At 43.1% G+C, this 19,702-nt stretch overlaps 1 protein-coding gene across 2 annotated transcripts; it reads left to right on the top strand.

Moving 5' to 3' along the window:
* Positions 1-1,983: 1,983 nt before the first annotated feature.
* On the top strand, positions 1,984-16,231 carry COIL (coilin). Of its 2 annotated transcripts, XM_016207213.2 has the most exons (8): positions 1,984-2,228; positions 6,949-8,002; positions 8,126-8,212; positions 9,108-9,155; positions 11,150-11,219; positions 13,219-13,312; positions 13,436-13,530; positions 15,175-15,261. In XM_016207213.2, the coding sequence occupies exons 1-7, from the start codon at positions 1,984-1,986 to the stop codon at positions 13,494-13,496; spliced, it is 1,659 nt and encodes a 552-aa protein (XP_016062699.2). In that variant the 3' UTR covers positions 13,497-13,530; positions 15,175-15,261. The 2 variants fall into 2 exon arrangements, with proteins under 2 accessions (XP_016062699.2, XP_016062698.2); XM_016207212.2 differs by lacking the exon at positions 13,219-13,312 and having other exon boundaries at positions 15,175-16,231.
* The last annotated feature ends 3,471 nt before the right edge of the window (positions 16,232-19,702 follow it).

Below are 19,702 nucleotides of genomic sequence, written 5' to 3'. Positions count from 1 at the left end.
AAAACTGCTGCGTCTGCCACAAATCAGACGAAGCATGGACGAGCTAGCTGGTCCTTGAAAGCTGTGGGATCCCATTTTCAGAGATTTTTCAAAACTATTTTTCTTATAAAGTTACATATATTATGGACATTTTGGAAAGTTGAGAAAAAAATCTTAGATCCTACATAGCCATTGTTGACGTTTGGGTTTTTTTTTTTTTTTTTGCTCTAGTCTCTTCATGTTTTTAAATACAATAAAATTTTTGAATTTTTTTTCTCTTGAAAATTTGTCATCAGCATTATTCTGTGTTAACATTATCTTCACAACAATTATTTATTTTTTTAAGATCAAATAAGGTTTTAGTGCAGTATATTCTGCTCAGAAATAAACTGTTTTCTATAGTTTCTCTGAAATATGCAACATTGCATTTTCTTACAGAATAGTGTGAATTTCAGTGCAAAGGCTGCTAACCCAGAAGCACTGTTGACCTGGCTTTGGGTAAAGGTACACCTGTAAAACTGCTTAAGTTAAATCTCAAAACAAACAAAACAAAACAAAAGTTGACCTGTTTGGTTGAGAATAGCCTTCAATACTAGATAGTCTTTCCTTAAGGCAAAGATTAAATTTCCCTTTTTCATTACAGTTTATAATCACAGGAACTAAACCAAACACATATACGTGGAAACCAGGTGAAAGCTGATTATTCTAACAACAAAGTTCCTCTTAAAGATCAGAATGGTCTTTGTTTAAGAAAAATACCGTATTGGTTCCTTGAGGTTAGGAGATGAGAGCTGAGAGTATAGAGCCTCAGCTAAGGTAGCAAAGTTGCTAAATTGTGCTGCACAAAACTAGAAAAAAGAATTTGTTTTGCTCCAAGGAGAGGAAAGAGAGAGATGAAAAGAAGGGGCCCTGTGTAGAGAGAAAGACCAGCCAAAGGGTGTCAAGGCTAAAGAGCCAGTGGAAAATTTTCTGAGGAGGGAGTGGCTACAGAACATTAAAAGGCGATGATTGTGGTTTAGTTTGAACTTGCTTGTATTTCTGTGATGTAAACCTGTCCTCTTGGGGGCAGGTCAAAAATATAATAGGGCTGCAGGGGAGGCAATAGGATTGGAACTCATCTCAAAACTGTACTTGCAAAAATTCTTTTTTAAATTATATGTTTATTTTGGGAAAGGTTTGAGAAACTGGTGGAGGTTGGTTAGGGGCTCCTTAAAGGCCCTTCCACCTGGCTACTGTTGAGCCTGTCGGTTTACCTGGCCCTTCCCAGGGAAGCCTTTCCCAACGCTGCAGACTTGACTGCAAGGTATCAATTGGCCACCTACTGGTCCAGGGACCGTGGGGAAGTTACTTAACTTTTCTCAACTTTTTATTTTAATCTTCAAAATGGGAATAATAATGGTTTACAATTCATATCTTTGTCATGAAAACTAGAGGAGTTAATATGTGGGAGAATGGAATGGGAATTCAAATGACGTAAAATTTCTGATTTAGAGGTTAATTAGAGGGCTTTTTATATTTTACTGTGGAAGGTGGTAGGTATTTAAATTCCACTGGATACATTTAAGAGCGTGATTAACTTTTTAACGATAATATTTACGATACATTATGAATGACATCTTTTACAACTCCTTATGATGAAAAATTTTGTCAACTGAGTTTTTAAAACATTCTTTCGCGTATACAAGCTAATATCTTAGAAGACAACTGCTGAGAATTGCTTTATCAGAGATTTTTTTACAGAGAGTTGCCTAAATTCGCACCGTACATACTGCTCGGTAGGAAAAGAGTAAAGGGATTTTATTTACACGTCTTCCTCCCTAGTCCTGTCCCGCGAACAGAATCGAATTGAATCAACCCTCTCTGCGTTGCCATTCACGAAGCCTGTAGTGGCCACTTGCCACCTGTAGGTGGCGCAGGTTTGGCAGGTCTGCAGGGGCGGGCCGCCGGCGCACGCCTCTCCGCAGCGCTGTGGTGCGTCTCGGCTTCCGTAGCGCACTTGGCAAGATGGCACCCTCCGAGACTGTTAGGCTACGGCTTCAATTTGATTACCCGCCGCCAGCCACCCCGCACTGCACGGACTTCTGGCTTCTGGTCGACTTGAACAGATGCCGGGTAGTCACGGATCTCGTTAGTCTCATCCGCCAGCGCTTCGGCTTCAGTTCCGGAGCCCCCCTCGGCCTCTACTTGGAGGGGGCGCTCTTGCCCCACAGCGAGAGCGCGCGCCTAGTACGAGACAACGATTACCTCAGGTGCGCGCGCAGCGGGGGCGGGGCGTGGCGTGGCGGGGTGGGCGGCGGGCCGGGGACGCGCGTGCGCACGCCCTGGGGTGCCTCAGGCCTCTGGAGACCGCGAGTGGGTGGGGGGTGCGTGGGGTTGGATGAGTGGGACTCTCAAGCTGCACACTCGTGACCCGCAGAGATCTGAGTAGCTGATCAGGCACGAGGTTCAGGAACCTGCGTGGTAACGGGCATCCTTCCCCGGATGCTTCCGATGCCGGTGGTTAGCGCAGCAAACTTGAGAAAAGCCCTGATTTCGCGTGTGGGCAGGGCCTGGGTTTCGTTCAGCCCGGGTCTCGCCCGGGCTCCTGTGGCCGGGCGCTGGGTCACGTGCGCACGAGGCACACCTGCCTGAGCCCGGCCGTCCCTGGGCGGCGCCCGGGGTCCGGGGTGGGCGGGGCGAGATCCGCGCGGGCGGCGGAGCAGCCGCGCTACGTCCTCCGCATAACTCGCGGCTCGTCCAGCCTCAGGGCTCCCGCGACATCCCCGCGCTACGTCCTCCGCGTAACTCTAGGCTGGTCCAGCCGCATGGCTCCCGTGACATCCCCGCGCTACGTCCTCCGCGTAACTCTAGGCTCGTCCAGCCGCAGGGCTCCCGGGACATCCCCGCCCTATGTTCTCCGCCTAACTCGCGGCTCGTCCAGCCGCAGGGCTCCCGGGACATGCCCGCGCTACGTCCTCCGCGTAACTCGCCGCGCGTCCAGCCCCAGGGCTCCCGAGAGGTCCCCGCGCTACGTCCTCCGCGTAGTCCTCCGCGTAACTCGCCGCTCCTCCAGCCCTAAGGCTCCCGAGACATCCCCGAGCTACGTCCTCCGCGTAGTCCTCCGTGTAACTCGCCGCTCGTCCCGCCGCAGGGCCCCGCGACATCCCCGCGCTACGTCCTCCGAGTAACTCGGTAACTCACGGCTCGTCCAGCCTCAGGGCTCCTGGGACATCCCCGCCCTACGTCCTCCGTGTAACTCGCGGCTCGTCCAGCCCCAGGGCCCCGCGACATCCCCGCGCTACGTCCTCCGCGTAACTCGCGGCTCGTCCAGCCCCAGGGCCCCGCGACATCCCCGCGCTACGTCCTCCGCGTAACTCGCGGCTCGTCCAGCCTCAGGGCCCCGCGACATCCCTGCGCTACGTCCTCTGCGTAACTCGCGGCTCGTCCAGCCCCCGGGCTCCCGCGACGTCCCCTGAGGCTTCTGACGGGGGTTGTTCTGAGTGTCACCTGGGCGCCATGCGGCTCATTTAAATGGGTGTTTGGGACCGTCTGGGTTGTGAATTGGGAAACAAGTTTTAAGAATGCCTTTGGAAATTTAAAACCGATGCAGAGAGGAGTATCGAGGAGCCGTCGTGGTCCGAGCGGCCCGCGTGTGGTTGGCTTGTCTCAATGAACCGGTGAGACGTCGTCATTTCAGTTCGGACTCGCATCTTGGACTCATTGACCGAAGGCTCCTTTTTAAAGCGCCGGCTGCCGCGAACAGTCCTGGAGCTGAGAACCAGGATCCTTCCTCTCGCTTGTCCTTTGTTGAATATCCCTTTCCCCAGGGCTTGTCAGAGTCATGAGATTTCTTCAGGACATCAGGGAATTTAATTTGGGACAGTTACCCGTCTTTAAGTATAAGTGCGTGTGTCTCTCAAAATCAGAAACACTATGATTTATTGTTAATGTTTAGCTGTTTCTGAAGACACTTTGAAATAGTCCAGATTTCAAAAATAGTTCTTTTCCCTTTTTCCTTTTTCCTTTTTTTTACTCACTGTGGAGTAGATTTCCATTTTCTTTGCAACTCAGGGACTATGTAAATAGTGTGAGAATTGCGAAGACTGCATCCTCTCCTGTGAACTTTGTTTTCTGAACTATTCCCTGCCCAGTGAACGAATAGCTTGCCCCTAGCTAACCACAGTTACACTTCGATTAATGAATCCTCTGGGTTTATAATGACGTTAACAATGTCAAAAGCAAACCATGAAAGCTCTGATAATAAATACAGCACAGTGGTGGGCAGAATTCCTCTTAAATGCTTCAAATGCCCAATCTCATGTAGTAAATACCCCAGCAGCTGGCTTCAGTGGTAAATGGGGCAGACCTTAGGAAAAAATAGAATTTGGAAAAGTTTCGCTGTGTTTTTGTGGTTTCATGTCCCCCATCATTCTCTGTCTTCCCCTGACAGATTCACTTTTCTTCAGAGCTACAGAAGAAAACAGTCTCTTTTTCACAGCTACCTAATATTGTTGGAGTAGACCAAAAATCACTAGCTTCATGCTTCTGTATATTATCTTCTTGTGTGATGCAGGCAGTCAGGCTGGATAATTATACTAGATTATGCTGCTATATGGAGAAGATGGTTCAGGAAAGAGAGATCATTGGGGAACACAAATGGTCAGGGAATTTAGAAGTATCTTGAAGGACAGGTAGGAAATGTTGGATGGCCTAGTACCGTTGTGGAGGCAAAAGCTAGCCTGACTTAGTAAAGAGGTGAGTCTGACCAGCAATAGGATTCTGCTGGGATTGCTGGGAGCGCTGAGTCTAATGAGGAAGCATGGAGCCAGGTTGTGGGAATCCGGAGATATAACCCTAGAGGCTTGAGAGGCATTTTCATACTCGTATGCCAGGGCCCTTTTCTCACAGCCTATTCTCTTAAGCCCCTGGAATCTGGCTTCCTCTCCTCCCAGGCTGCTGACAGTGAGCTCCTGAAGGTGGCCTCCAACTTTCCTGTTTGCTTAGAGTCCCTGTATTAGTCTGCTGGGGCTGCTATAATAAAATGCCACAGACAGGGGTAAATAACAGAAATTACAGTTTTGGGGGCTAGATGTCCAAGATTGAGGTATTAGCAAGTTTTGTTTTTTTCTGAGGCCTTGCTCCTTGGCTTGTAGATGCCTCCCTTCTCCTTGTTTCCTCACATGACCTTCTCTGTATACAGGCATGTCTCTCTCTTTTTTTTTTTAAATTGATTTTGAGAGAGAGAGAGATCTCCTGGTTCATGGGTGGGTGCTCAACCACTGAGCCACGCTGGCTGGGCCCAAGGGCTACTTTTGAAAGCACGTGAGAGTTGCAAGCTCCTCTGAAAGGCAGGGGTCCTGCATATACCAGATGCAGCACATGCTGTGTTCCAGTGATTTTAAATAAACCACAGGGACAGAAAGCCTTGCAACCATTTTCAAAGTTGATGGGAAGTTTGGTTCTAGTTGGTTGTCTCAGATTTGAAACTTGAATCAAAACAAATTGATCAAGAATAGCAAAGAACAGTCTGATATGCCATAAGTTCTCTGGTAGTTTGTAGATTCACAGGATAGCTTGTAGATACCAAGCTAGATTTTGACAGTTTGAGGAATACTTCCTTGCTGCTTGATGCTGCCATCCACAGCTGGGAGCAGAGGGTAAAGTGGTTTTGTGATTTAAATCCTTGATCTTTCAGAGTTTTATTTCTCTCTTTATCCTATTCCTGATAAAAGTAGCGTTTATTTTACCTTGATTTGTATGTGTCTGTGTATTTGTGTGTCCTGAGGATAATTGAGGATATTTTTCTGCTACTACGTTGAGATAAATCCACAGGATTACTATGCCTTAAAAAAATTTAAAGAGTGCTTATAATAGGTCTTATTCACCAGCTATAATTTATTTTCAGATATGATTGTCAACATCTTTCTTGATCACTAAAAAAAACCTTGATGAAACCTATAGCTAGATATAAATGTATTGAAAGTATGTATACTTTTAGCAGGCATTTTTGAGTACCCACTATGTGCTTGATGTTGGGGACACTCAGCTGTCCACCTTCGGGCTGCACATATTAGACTAATGCGCTGTTTCCAGTTCATGGAGGAACAGGATCACTTTCTTGTAGCGAAATAATTTTAGATGATGTGTGCATTAGGGTTCTCCAGAGAAACAGAAGCAGTAGGAGATGGTATAGACATGGACACGTGGCTATGGGCAGGAGATTTATTAGAAGGAATTGGCTCATGAAATTACGGAGGCTGAGAGGTCCCAAGATCTGAAGTCAGCAAGCTGGATACCTAGGAAAAGGTGAGCTGCTTCACTCAGTCGCCTGATTCAAATGTTAATCTCATCCTGAAACACTCTCACGGATACACCCAGAACAATGTTGAACCAAGTATCTGGGCACTCATAGCCCAGTCAAGTTGACACATACAATTAACAAAATGTCATGGAATTTTATGATGACCGTAACTAACCCAGAGAACATAAATTGTTTAGTACTTTCCTAAATTTAAACAAAATAAAAATAAAATCTGAGTTTTAAAAAAAGCAGCCCACATTTAAAAACAAAATTGGGTACTTGGCATTATCACTATTTGAGGTTCACAACATAATAGAGTGGAAAGATTTTAAAGTTAGAGAAACTGAGGTCCCATTTCTGCTGCTTATTAGCTTTGGATTTTGGGCAAGTTACTTTTCTCAACTGTAATTTTGTGATTTGTTTTAAAATCAGAGATACTTCATGGTGGTGTTTAGAGAAAATGTATAGAAAATGTTTGGGATGCAGTAGATAGTTAATAAGTAAAAGCAGTCATTTGAAAGTTGACCATAAGTGATGCCATATAAGCCATTTTGTCAAAAAGAGTCTTTTGTCCTTCAGTGATTTGATGTTTTTTCATTGACTGAAAAAACAGTTTACAGTCATAGTATATGTAACAACGTCCTAGAGACATAATTACTCACTAGTTTTCTCTCTTGTTCTTTTGATAGAGTTAAATTAGAAGAGAGAGAAGTCGCTGAGAATCCCGTCCTAGTCAGTAATGGTGATGGTACTCATTTCTTACCTAGAAAAGCAAAGAAGCGGTCATTGCCATTGGAAGAGAATGAAGAATCTGATTGCAGAAATTCAAAGAAGCAGTGGAAGAGGCGAGAGAACAACAGTGAGAATACCTTGGATGTGGAACCAAAAGCTGTCACAGCTCAGAGTGGGAAGAAAAAAAGGCGGAAAAACAAAGCCGCATGTGGCACAGAAGATGACAATGAAGAGGCCAAAAGAAAATCACCAAAGAAGAAAGAGAAACGAGTATATAATAGAAAAAAGACGAAGAATCCCAAGTCTTCTAAAGCACAGACAGTGAAAGAGCAGACCATCCAGAAGTGTAGTCCTCCAAAAGGTTCTCCTGCTAGAAACAGCTCTGTCAGAGCCAAGAGGAAAGGTGGCATGGATGTTCAGAGGAAAGACAGTCCCACCTCCTCCTCAGAGTCTGAGTCTTGTCATGAATCAGCCATCAAAGATCTCCGCAGTGTCGTCTTGGAGGTCAGAAAGTCCTCGGAGAAAGTATCAACTGTGCTATCAAAGGAAGGGCTCTCTATAAAAAACACAACTGCAAACAAAGTAGCAACAAAAACTGGCTTGAACTCTGCCCCCATCGAGGACAAGACAGCCAAAACATCAGACTCTAGTTCAGACAGTAGTTCGGATTCAGTTGACCAGTGCAGTGAGTCAAAGAGCACCCTGGAGAAGGCTGCAGGGCCCTTTAAAAAGACAGACGGCCTGTTTGCAGGAAGAGGTTACCCAGTCCCAGGGCAGTCATCACAGGCTCCTGGTCCTCCAAACGTGACTCTCCCCATCAGTTTGGGGAGAGGTTGGGGTAGAGGAGAGAGCCTTCTTTCTTGGAGGGGCGTTAGGGGTCGGGGCATGCAGGGGAGAGGTCAGGGTCGAGGACGGGGACTTGCTCTTCCCCATGTTTTAAATAGAGACTCTGACTATCAGAAGCAGCAGCATTTAAATGAAACGGTAACAAACTCATCTACTATTATCCAGGCAAGTAGTTTTTATTCTCAGTTTACCACTTTCCCTTTCCCCACAGCGGGTCTGCAATTGATGTCATGGGTTCACATTTTCTCACCAGTAACAGTCACATGACTAATAAATACTGTTTTTCAGAATCCAGTAGAGATACACAAGAAGGACTACAATCTGTTACCACTGTTAGCAGCTGCCCCCCAAGTTGGAGAAAAGATTGCATTTAAGGTATGTTTTAAAACAACAATTAGAGCCCGGCCGGCGTGGCTCAGTGGTTGAGCGTTGACCTATGTTCTGGGAGATCTCCATTCTATTCCTGGTCCGGGCACATGCCCAGGTTTTGGGCTCGGTCCCTAGCAGGAGGCATGCAGGAGACAGCCAGTCAGTGACTCTGTCTCATCGTCGATGTTTCTCTCTTTCTTTCCTCCCTTCCTCTCTGAAATCAGTGGGGGGGGGAAATTTAAGAAAAACAACAAAAAAAACACCAATTACTACAAAAAGATTATTCTCCCTCCAAGTAAATTTACTCATTAGCAGTATATATACACACACATATATATGTATATATATATACGCAGACTCCCACACACCCTTCCTGCCTGGATCGTTCATATATGTATGTATGTATGTATGTATTTCTTTTTAATCCTCACCCGAGGATTTTTTTTCCATTGCTTCTCAGAGAGTAGAAAGGAGAGAGAGAAAGAGAAACATCGATATGAAAGACACACATTGACTGGTTGCCTCCCACATGTAGGGAATCGAGCCTGCTACCCGAGGTATGTGCCCTTGGTCGGAATTGAACCTGGGACCCTTCAGTCTGCGGGCCAGTGCTCTAACCGCTGAGCCAAGCCAACCGGGGCCCGGATCATATCTTTCATGTTCTTGTGCTTAGCATGTAATAGGTGCCCAGTAATTGTTTTCTAAATGAATAAAAATGGCTTAGCCTAGTGTCTTAGCAGGTGCTCAATAAAAGAAAGCTATTCATATCACCCCTCCCCCAGACCACTGGAACCCCCATTTTGCCACAGGTTCATGGCCGGGCTCTGTGTGCTTTCTCAGAGGTAGGGGAAAGGAGCTGCAGGACTTGTGTATTTGTGGACTTTTTCTCTTTTTTTTTTAGCTTCTGGAACTAACACCTGATTATTCTCCTGATGTCTCTGACTACAAGGTAAGACTTTTTTTTTTCTTTTTAAATGTTAAATCCTTTATTTTTCTTTCTTTTTTTCCCCTAAGGTAAGACTTTTTATTTAAAAATAATTGTCCAGCTCAGCCGGGTGTGGCTCGGTGGTTGAGCATCGACCTAGGATCCAGGAGATTGGGGTTCGATTCCCGGTCAGGGCACATGCCTGGGTTGTGGGCTGCAGCTGATCAATGACTCTCTCATCACTGATGTTTCTATCTCTCTCTCTCCCTCTCCCTTCCTCTCCCTGAAATCAATAAAGATATATTTAAAAAAATAAAAATAATTGTCCATATAGTAAAGAAGCTAAAGTCATATTTAATATTGCTATTATGGGTAATGCAGATTATTTTGAGTAAACAATGCTATAAGGTAGGAAAGAAAAACATTACCAAACTGTAAACTTTTTAATGGCATCACTGTGAAGTCTTCTAGTGTTATATTCCTTACACTTGGGAAGAATATAGAATGAGAATAAGGAATTTAATTTTTTTTTTTTTTAAATATATCCTTATTGATTTCAGAGAGAGGAAGGGAGAGAGAGAGATAGAAACATCAATGATGAGAGAGTCATTGATCAGCTGCCTCCTGCACGCCCCCGACTAGGGATGGAGTCCGCAGCCTGGGCATGTGCCCTGACCGGGAATGGAACCGTGATCATCTGGATCCTAGGTTGATACTCAACTGCTGAGCCATGCCCGGCCAGGCAGCAATTTAATTTTTTTACTCATTTTTTAAAATCAGCTTAGGCACACAGACTTACTTGGGTACTCTTCCCCCATATCTTAAACTTTGAAAGGAAATAATAAATAGCTCTCAGCCAGAAAATTGGATCGTTTTCATCATAGGAATATATTTTACATATTTGTGAATTACTACTGCTTATTATAACCTGTGTGGGTTTTTTGCATTATCAGTTAATTGCATAATTCACAGACATCATCCTTGGGAATTACTTATTTAACGCCTGTGTGGGACTTTCTGTTGGCGTATGAGGGTTCTCGTAGTTCAGTAAGCACTTGACTCAGGCAGTGGGATTACAGAATTACAGGCTTCCTTCTCTTTTCCACCCATTCAGCATTTTGTTGAAAATCTGATTAAAATGCATACTTTTAAGTTTTCATGTACTATACAGATTATAAGTTCATTTTTTAAAGGTAATACTTGTATTTTAATATAGTATTAGAGCTAAAGTACAGGAGACTTGATTTAATCTGAGTTCATACCTTGGAAGACTTAAAATCTTGGTAAGAACTTTTCCCAGTAGTTTTAGAACTTTTTTGAAATTGCTTTCAAAACCATTTCGAGAGAGAAAATTGGTTTCACTTTTTTGCTTTGGCCACAAATGCTGTTACCCTGCTTGCTCACCAGCTGTATTGATCAAGCTTGCCTTCAAAAGTCAGATCTCTCTTCAAAGAGTGTGATCTCAGCCCCTGACCCTGCTGCATTTGTACCCATGGGATTTTAATTTATGGAGGTGACTGAGTGAGACACAGAGAAGCCAGTGCTATTGGAAGAGGAATTTATTTCTTGCATTTCCCTAGAGGAGGGGCAGTGCTACGCCCTCCAGTGCTGCGGAGGAAAGCACCTGGGTGTGGTCAGGAGGCAGAAACAGGAGTGAGGGGAAACCCTAGGACAGAGCTTTTACTGGGGTCTCCTGGGGATAGGCAGGCAGGGTGCAGGAAACAACCTAGGATTGGCTCTTTTCGATAAATGGCAGGCTTTGGTCTGCATGGGCTTTTCCTAGTTGTGTGGTACCTGACCCTGGGGTGATCAAGATCAGGGAAGATAGTGTCTTGGTGTGTGGGAGTTTCATTTCCCCAACATGCTGATTTATTTTAACAAAACGTTTTTATGGAGATAAAAGTCACCTAACATAAAATCCACCATTTAAAACACTTTAAAGTGCGCACTTTAGTGGCTGTAGTATATTCATAATGCTTTCTGTGTTGATTTTTGACTTTGACTTTTATTTTTGAAAGGAAGGAAAAATATTAAGCTACAACCCAGAATCGCAGCAAGTAGATATCGAAATTCTTTCATCCTTACCTGGTGAGTCTTCTAGAAAAGAATCTGAAAATTTAGGCTTTTCATTTCTGCATTGGTTTCTAACGAGCTGTGTGCAGGGGAGCTGCTGTCTACACTGGCCTCTGTGATTAACTGGTGCTCTCCACCACCTCTGTCAGCACAGAGCAGTTATTGGATTTGTTCCCAAAGCTGTTAGGCAAGTTGGTCTTATTACTGTAATTATATCATTTCATAAAAATTACATAAACTGATGCAGATTGATTTCAAAAAGAATTATTTCTATGAAACCTACATTGAATGCTGACAGGGAGGTGTTGCTAAAAAATTTGCCATTGAGTTTTGTGTGGGTGGGTCAGCTATCTAAGAGATTGGGAGGAATTTGGTAAAAACCTAGGAAGATTTTGCACTTAAATTGCCTTGCTAGTTTTTGCATTCTTGCATCACTTAAAAAAAACTCAAAACTAAAAATGGTGCAAATTGTGGACATATGTTAGGATATGATTTATAAAAGAAGGACAACTCTAGTTGGTGGACTCATAAGATCTATTCAGCTCTATTTCAAAAGATTCACAAAGGAGCATATTTCTGTGAGTGAAGTCAGAATAAAGTGTCTAAAGTATTTGTGTATATACACACTCTTCATACATTCTGCCTTATCCTGGATTCACCCCTCTCAGTATTGGTTCTGAAATCCTGGAATGAAAGGGCTCTCCTATATATGGTTTAACTTGGGTTGTATTGTAGGGGTCCCTGGCCAGAGACCAGGGGAGATTCCTTGTTCTTTAGCAGCTCCTAAGGCAATTAATTAGCTTCTGTCTGTGTTCAAATAAGGCAGTGAGTAAAATAATGAAAACTCCAGTACACAGAAGTTAGTCAAAAGGGTTTTGCAACAAAGTCTCTTTATGATATTAAGTAAATGATTAACTATAACCTACACTGGTTTTCCAGCTTTATTCTGATGAGATTTCATTGGAAGAAATCCCCCTTCTTAGGAATGGTGGACAGAGAAGTTTATCCATGGTCGAATTTCATGGGCATAGCCTGATCACTGTGTGACAGTCAGCCACCTGATCAGGTGATTGACAGTGATGACATCTGTTACTCAGTTCCCATACACACAGCAAGGTGTGTAGCTTTGTTGCTGCTTTGTCCCTCAGTGATAAACCCACATGACGTTTACAGAGTGGATAATTGAAATAGGGAATTGGCTGACAGAGATGAAAGCATTACAGAGAAGCAAAAAGGGACATCCAAATCAAGTTTAGGTAAAATTATAGAAGCAGCTAACCATGGGAATGCTGATACTGCGGTTTACATGAACTTCTTGACATAAACTAGGAGGGTATTTGTGATGAAAGGGATGAAGGTGTCCCAGAAGTAACATCAGCAAAAAATTTCCCAGAGTTATGAAGAAGAAATAAACTCTCAGAGCTATTTCAGGGCATTAAAAGCTCAAAGGATAAAATATTGAAAGCTGATCCAGACATAGGAATGAGTATGACAATTCTGCAAGTAATAAAAAAGATTCTCTTTTTGTATCATCATTGCCTGACAAGAAGGCAAGTATTGTTCAAACTACCCTTGATAAGATTCTCACAAAGAAATAGCACTTCAATTCTCAGTGTTTCTAATGTTTTAAGTTACAGTGTGCTACATAAAGACTAGCTTTACTTCTTTTCATTTCCTTACATAGTAAAGGTTTTAATGTTTCGACAGAATTTTTAAAGATCATGAAACAATTACAATTTTTCCCATTGGTTATTAAGATTATTTTGCATGATTTCAGCCTGCACGGTCATTTTTAGGGTCCCACACTACTGTGCAAAGTGAGGACTGCCATATTACCAAGTAGTAAGCATGTGTAATTTCTGAGGACAGAGCAAGATACAAGAATTTTGCAGAATTCAGATTAACTTCCCTTGTTGAAATATATCAGTTATCTTTTGGGATTATCTTGTAGTTTATACGTTCTTTTCTGGGAGTACTAGTGATAGTGTGTCAAGCTCATTTCTTTTTAATGAAGGAAAGATCATCTCTGATAAATGGCCAAGAAGCTCCCGTCTGCTGGTGCAGGGTTTTCTCAGGGTCTTGCATCACCGAGCGCTCCATGCTCACATGTGCGTACTCAACCTCCCCATCAATGCAGTTTGTTTGTGGTTGTTTATTTAATGATATAAATTGCTTGTAGAATGTTTTCACTACTGGGAAATGACTTATTGTCTCTCCTCCCTACCATCTAGTTTCAGCCATGAAAGAACCTGGAAAATTCGATTTGGTTTATCACAACGAAAATGGATCTGAGGTCGTGGAGTATGCTGTGACACAGGAGAGAAAGGTAGGCGTGCTGCTCTTCTTGGCAGTGCTGAGTCATCCATTCTCTCTTGACTGGTTACTGGTGGTCTGCCTGGATGGAAGGTGATATTGAAGCTTCCTGAACTGCCTATATTAAAATCATAAAAGATCTGGGTCTTGGGGTGTCTGTCCTGCCTACAGGGTGGCATACCAGTGCCAAGTGCCTAGTTAGGGCACCATCTTGGACCTTAAGGAGCCTTCATGACAAGATGCACAGATCACACCCTCTTTTATTGATGTATAGATTCCGAAAAGTACATGTAGGTATAGCTTGAACAATTTTCACACATGAACATACTCATAAAACCACTACCCAGATCAAGAACATCGACAGCCCCCTCTGGAAGTCTCCATCACGTCTCCTTGTAGTCACCGCTACCCCTCAGATGTTACCATGATTCTGACTTAAAAACAGCAAAGATGGGCTTGACAAATGACATAAAAATGATGATTTTTGATTTTGTTAAAATCTTCAATTGGGCCCAGCCGGGCCTGGCTCAGCGGTTGAGCATCGACCTAGGATCCAGGAGATTGGGGTTCGATTCCCGGTCAGGGCACATGCCCAGGTTGCGGGCTACAGCCGATCAATGACTCTCTCATCATTGATGTTTCTATCTTTGTCTCTTCCTCTCCCTTCCTCTCTCTGAAATCAATAAAGATATATTTAAAAAAAAAAAAAAATCTTCAATTGGCATTTTAGGAAGCATATGTTTTAGAGCTTTTTAGGCAGCCAGACTAGTTGCTGGCAATGGGTGGCTCATTAGGCTATGCTAGCATTAAAGTAAATAGAATTTATTCTTAAGGTGTTTATATTTGAAGTGTTATGGATATTGTCCTATAAGTTTGATTATTGCAAACACATTTTCTCTGAAATGTAGAAACCCTAACTAGACTTTATGCTTTGATTTGTCTCTAAGAAAGATGATGCTCTTAGAGATTTATTCCAAAAACATTTTAGGGTCTGTGGCAGGATCATCAGATTCAGCCCAGTCTTCTGTTCTTCTTTATTTTCAACATATTCAGCCCCATTTTTATTGTTGAAATGTGTTCTTGGAAACAATGTTGGAGAAAACTCAACCTTTCTATGCCTTTCCAGAGGTTTGAAGCAGAGCCTGTAATTACCATTTTTGGACACTAGATGGCCCTCATCATTCAGCCACGTGGCCAAGTGCTAGCGCTTGCTTTTTCTTGGTAAAATGTGAAATGCCGCCTATATTTTAGGCAGCTAAGAAGTACAGAGCTGCACAAAAGGGCATCAGCAGTCTAGTGATAACCCTTTTGGGCCACATCTGCCTCCCAAGAGGTCTGTGGGCTGCCCATCCATAGAAGCTTTTTGGCAAGTCCTCTTGACCTTTTGTAACCAGCTGCCCCTCACTCCACCCCATCTCCCACAAACCCTGCTCTCATTCAAAGAGAATGAAGTATGCTTAATGTAAAACTTAGCTGCATTTGAGGTAAACAAGTTTTTATACCCTAATTAAACTCAGTTTCTTGAGCCTCAAATCATTCCATGTCTTCAGCCATTCTGCACAAATGGAAATTTCCTTGACTGAAGTTTTTAACTGACTAAAACCTATAGGACCTCAAAATGAAATCTCTAAACTGAATATTTTGGGTTTTTCCTCAGGTCACTGTGTTTTGGAAACAGTTGATTGATCCAAGACTGATTATTGAATCTCCGAGAAACAACGCATCAAGTCATCAAGTACAGAGCTTGCCTGACTGTGACCCTTCCACCTCATAGTTTATAAATGCCTTGTTTGTGAAAGTGACTATAACCTGAACTTAAAAAAAAAGATTTGAAAGTCATATGCAGTTTTTTATCTTCACTTGACTGCATAGGACAAAATATCTACCTCATCATTTTACAATAACATGGGTGTATTGCTTTCTAGACCTTTTTTTTTTCTTCAGGTTTAATCTTAGTAACAAAATTTAAAACATGACATTCCCTGTAGGCATTGTTGCATACCAGTATGCATGTTCTCTTTTTTATTTTATTTTTTGACCATCCAGAAGCCCTTGTCAGAAGCGGTTTATAGTACCAAGTACAAGAAAGCACTGCACATCTTGTTTCAGTAAGTTTTATTAAGTAACATTTAAAAACATGACAACATGTTACTTGACCTAATTTTTTATATTTGAGTTCTATTAAATGTGGAACCTCTTACAAACTTCAAGTATTTTATCCTTGTAATTGTCAAGAATTAACAAGTAGTTGGGTTTGTTGCAGGCAGTGAGTTGAGAAATCCTTTCACATTTTTCTCAACTTTAAAGTGAAGGGTCCTTAGGGCTCTGTGTAGAGCAGTGAAAATAAGACCTGGTGTGTATGCCTGGGGAGGAACTCCTGTTTCACCTGGGTGAGAGGATTTGCTATGAGTTCAGGCCAGGGATGGGTTATCTTGCTGTAGGATCCCCAGCACCTGGCTGAGTGTGCTGGAGGGAGGATCATGAATGGAAGGTTCCTTTCCTATTATTCCACACAAAGCTAAAATGACTGAATATATACTGTGAAAATTGCTTTCTTCTAACAAGAGATCAGATCCCTCCTTCAGCTTTGAGGATTTTTAAATAAAATCATTGAACTAAATGTCCATGCTGAGTTATCATATTTAGTTGAGGATTGCAAATCTTTGTTTGTTTTTTACAATAATGCGAGAGATTAAAGTTTTCTGGAACAAGAAGGGTTGCCTTGACTGGAGTCTGGTGTTGCAAAGTTTGGTCAAATGGAGTTTCTTAGATCTGGGAGCTACTGGACCAGTGAAGTGCTGTCCAATTTTAATATGCATGACATTGATGTGCATCAGAATGTGGTTTATTGATTTGTGATGAGAAATACTACTCTGGAATGATGAGATCTTGGCACTGGGATTTTTGGCATACTTTCCAGGGTTTGGAAAACAAGATAACTAGTAAACGCCAACAGATACATGAAAAAATACTCCACATCGCTAATCATCAGGGAAATACAAATCAAAACCTCAATGGAATATTACCTCATACCTGTTAGAATGGCTTTTATAAAAAAGGCAAGAAATAACAAACCGTGAGGATGTGGAGAAAAGGGAACCCTTGTGCACTGTTGGTGGGAATGTAAATTGATGCAGCTCCTATGGAAAAGTGTGGAGGTTCCTCAAAATATCAAAGCTGTGTGATCCAGCAGTTCCACTTCTGTGTGTTTATTCAAAGAAAATGAAAACACTAGCTTGAAAATATACATGCACTCCCATGTTTATTGCAGCATTTTTTATAACAGCCAAGATACAGAGACAACCTAAGTGTCTGTCTGCAAGCTCTCTCTGTGTCTCCTATGGGACTGGTCTCCTCTTGGTGTCTTCATCTTGGACACTGTGGTGGTAAATTCGTTACCAGTTAATTTTTTAGCTGCTTCAAACCTGGGTTGGTCGGACCACTCGCTTCCTACTAGTTTAACTGTCCTGAAGGGATGATGCCACGGAAACATCACAGGTGAAAGAACAGCCTGTTCAAACTGGGGGTACTGTCTGGTTCTAATTTTCAACTTCTTTGTTTATACCCAAGAGCAGTTGATCCAGACTTTCTCCTTCAACCTGTTCCCGCCTCCGCTCATGTCAGGTGGACAGCTCTTGCTGTAAAGACGGGGACTGGCAGATTCCTTCCCTTCACAGTAACGACCTCACTGGTTGGTTTTTCTGAGGCCCCCTGTATCAGTCTAAATCCAGTTAGGAGAAAGAAACCACACAGTAATTCAAACAGGAAAAGCTTAATAGAAAATTATGAAGTCTAACAGGGATTGGAGTGATGAGGGGCTGGCAAGAAAGAGAACTCCAAAAAATATAGGAATAGCTGGTACATGGAGCAGCCACTACCCCTGGGGCTGAAATACAGCCCCCACCACCTTCGCCTGAGCTATGAGCAGACCTTGTTGGGAGGTCATGGCTGTGCCTCACCGAAGGGCAAGAAGACACCGTGATGATGCACAGGCAGAACTTGCTGGGAATCTGCCATCTTTCAAATGCTGAAAGAGTTTTTTAAATTGATTTTTGTTTTTTGAGAGAGAGAGGAAGGGAGAGTGAAACAGAGAGAAACATCCATGTGAGAGCAAAACATCTATCAGCTGCTTCTTGCACGCCCCTGTTGGGGATGGATCCTGGAATTGGGCATGTGCCCTGAGCAGGAATTGAACCCACAACTTTTCAGTGCACGGGACTAGGCCCAACCAGCTGAGCCACACTAGCCAGGGCCAAAAGCTGACACATTTAATTATGCAATATTTTAAAATGGCATTTATTAATATTGCAAAATATCTCATCAGAAAAGTCTTTTAAGTGTTGGGAAGCTATCAGCTCACTATAGCAGGTAAGTTTTGCCGAAGTCCAAAATTTTACCTGAAGGCCCTAAGTTTTTCATTTGTAACCAACACTATCAGTTGTTCTCGAAGCAAGAGGCCCCTTTGTTCACAGTCAAGAAAATGCTTGCTGCCCTGGCTGGTTTGGCTCAGCAGTTAGAGCTTCAGCCCTCGGACTGAAGGGTCCTGGGTTCGATTCTGGCCAAGGGCGGTACCTGGGTTGCAGGCTCATTCCCCGGCCCTGAGCATGGGGGGAGGCAACCAATGGATGTGTGTCTCTCTCCCTTCCACTCTCTAAAAAGCAATGGAAAAAAAAAAAAAGAAAATGCCTGCCAATACCCGTGTCTGAACTACCGCAGGTTTGCTGTCAGTAATTGTTTCAGAGAATGATGCTCCACGAGAAATACAGGCAGTTCAGCTCACAGCACAACCAGCTGCACACATGGTTTTCCTTGAGACACCCATTGTACTATGTGTGCCCCAGGAGAGGTGGCCTGTACGGGTCACATCATGATTTAATAACAATAATTGCCACTGCTCCCTTAAGGACATTCTGGGGTTTGTTTCCTACTGTGAGTGCCAGGCCCAGCAGTACCACCGACTAGACTCATGTTAGAGTGCAGCAGTTCATTGTTTTTGTACAAATAACCCGGTGAAAAGAGATCACATCTTAGTCACTTGGACCTCACAGACCCCCTGAAATTGTCTCATCGGTCTTCAGGAGTCCGCAGACTACACTAGAGAACCACCAACACAGTGGAAAGAACATGGATATTACAATCAAGAGTTGGGTCCCCGTCTGGACTGGTAGGGTGAGTGTCTTCATTTGCAGAATGGGCCTAGCCCATCCTCTGACTTACAATCAAAAGTCAAAATAATGCCTGTAAAATGTGACATTCAGAAAGTGTACATTTACTCTTAAGCTTTTAAGCAAACTCAGAAGAGGCTAATTAATGAACTCCAGCTCATTAACATTCAGGAAGAAAACTCACAGCATGGGATTCATTTTACTTTGCAAAAATTTATATTGATTCATTCAAAAGGAGTTTTGTGTCCTGCCTAAAACGTTCATTCTGAAGTTTCGCTGTAGAAGAGTGTCCCAGGTATCCCCATGGAACTGTGACAGCCGTGAGACGGTCCTCTCTCCTGTGCCCTGATGGACTCAAGGGGAGCATAAGCTCTGGTCTAAACCCCGAGTCTGCGCTGGAATCTAAGCACCCAGCCTTTGCTCACCATAGGGTTATATGATGTTAAAGCCAGAAGCCACCTTCAGAATAAAAAAGCCCCGTCTCCATTTTACTCCCAGACAACAGACCCAGGGGAAGTGAAATAAGAGATAGCCTGTGGTTAGAAAGTGGCTCTGGAGTCTGATGACCTATGTGCAAAGTCTGCCTTTGTCCCTTGCTCCCTTCACCTTGGACAAGTTACCTAACCTCTTAAAAGGTCAATTTCCTTGCCATAGGGCCCACCAGTAGGAGCGGGGTGAGGACTGAATGAGACAACAATGCACGGGAAGCATTTAGTGAGGACCTGGCGCATGGTAAGTGCTTGATGAGATGTCAATTATCATTTATTTATGTTCCCATTATGTGACTTTCCCAATATTCCTGCTCCAAATTTTAAGCAGAACTCGCACCCCCTTAATTTATTTTCATCTATTAGAGGTGATTTATGTCATATTTTGTATTAGAGCTACCGTGTTTAGACTTTCTTTAATTACATCTTTAGATAGGAGGAAGTCAGCCTCCCAGTTCTCATTAGTCTGCTTTTATTCTAAAAGGCTTGGAGGTTTCTGGTGACTACATCCATCCATTACCTCTGAACTCCT

Source organism: Miniopterus natalensis, chromosome 17 (genome assembly GCF_054644295.1).
Source record: "Miniopterus natalensis isolate mMinNat1 chromosome 17, mMinNat1.hap1, whole genome shotgun sequence".
In the NCBI taxonomy this organism is placed as follows: Eukaryota; Metazoa; Chordata; class Mammalia; order Chiroptera; family Miniopteridae; genus Miniopterus; species Miniopterus natalensis.
The sequence above is the reverse complement of the archived record's forward strand: the minus strand, read 5'-3'. Positions and strand labels throughout refer to the sequence as shown.

Excerpts from the sequence above, each read along its gene's own strand:
- COIL (XM_016207212.2), top strand. The coding sequence starts at position 1,984 with ATGGCACCCTCCGAGACTGTTAGGCTACGGCTTCAATTTGATTACCCG. Across the intron at positions 2,229-6,948 it reads CGAGACAACGATTACCTCAG|AGTTAAATTAGAAGAGAGAG; the intron begins GTGCGCGCGCAG and ends TTCTTTTGATAG. Across the intron at positions 8,003-8,125 it reads ACTCATCTACTATTATCCAG|AATCCAGTAGAGATACACAA; the intron begins GCAAGTAGTTTT and ends ACTGTTTTTCAG.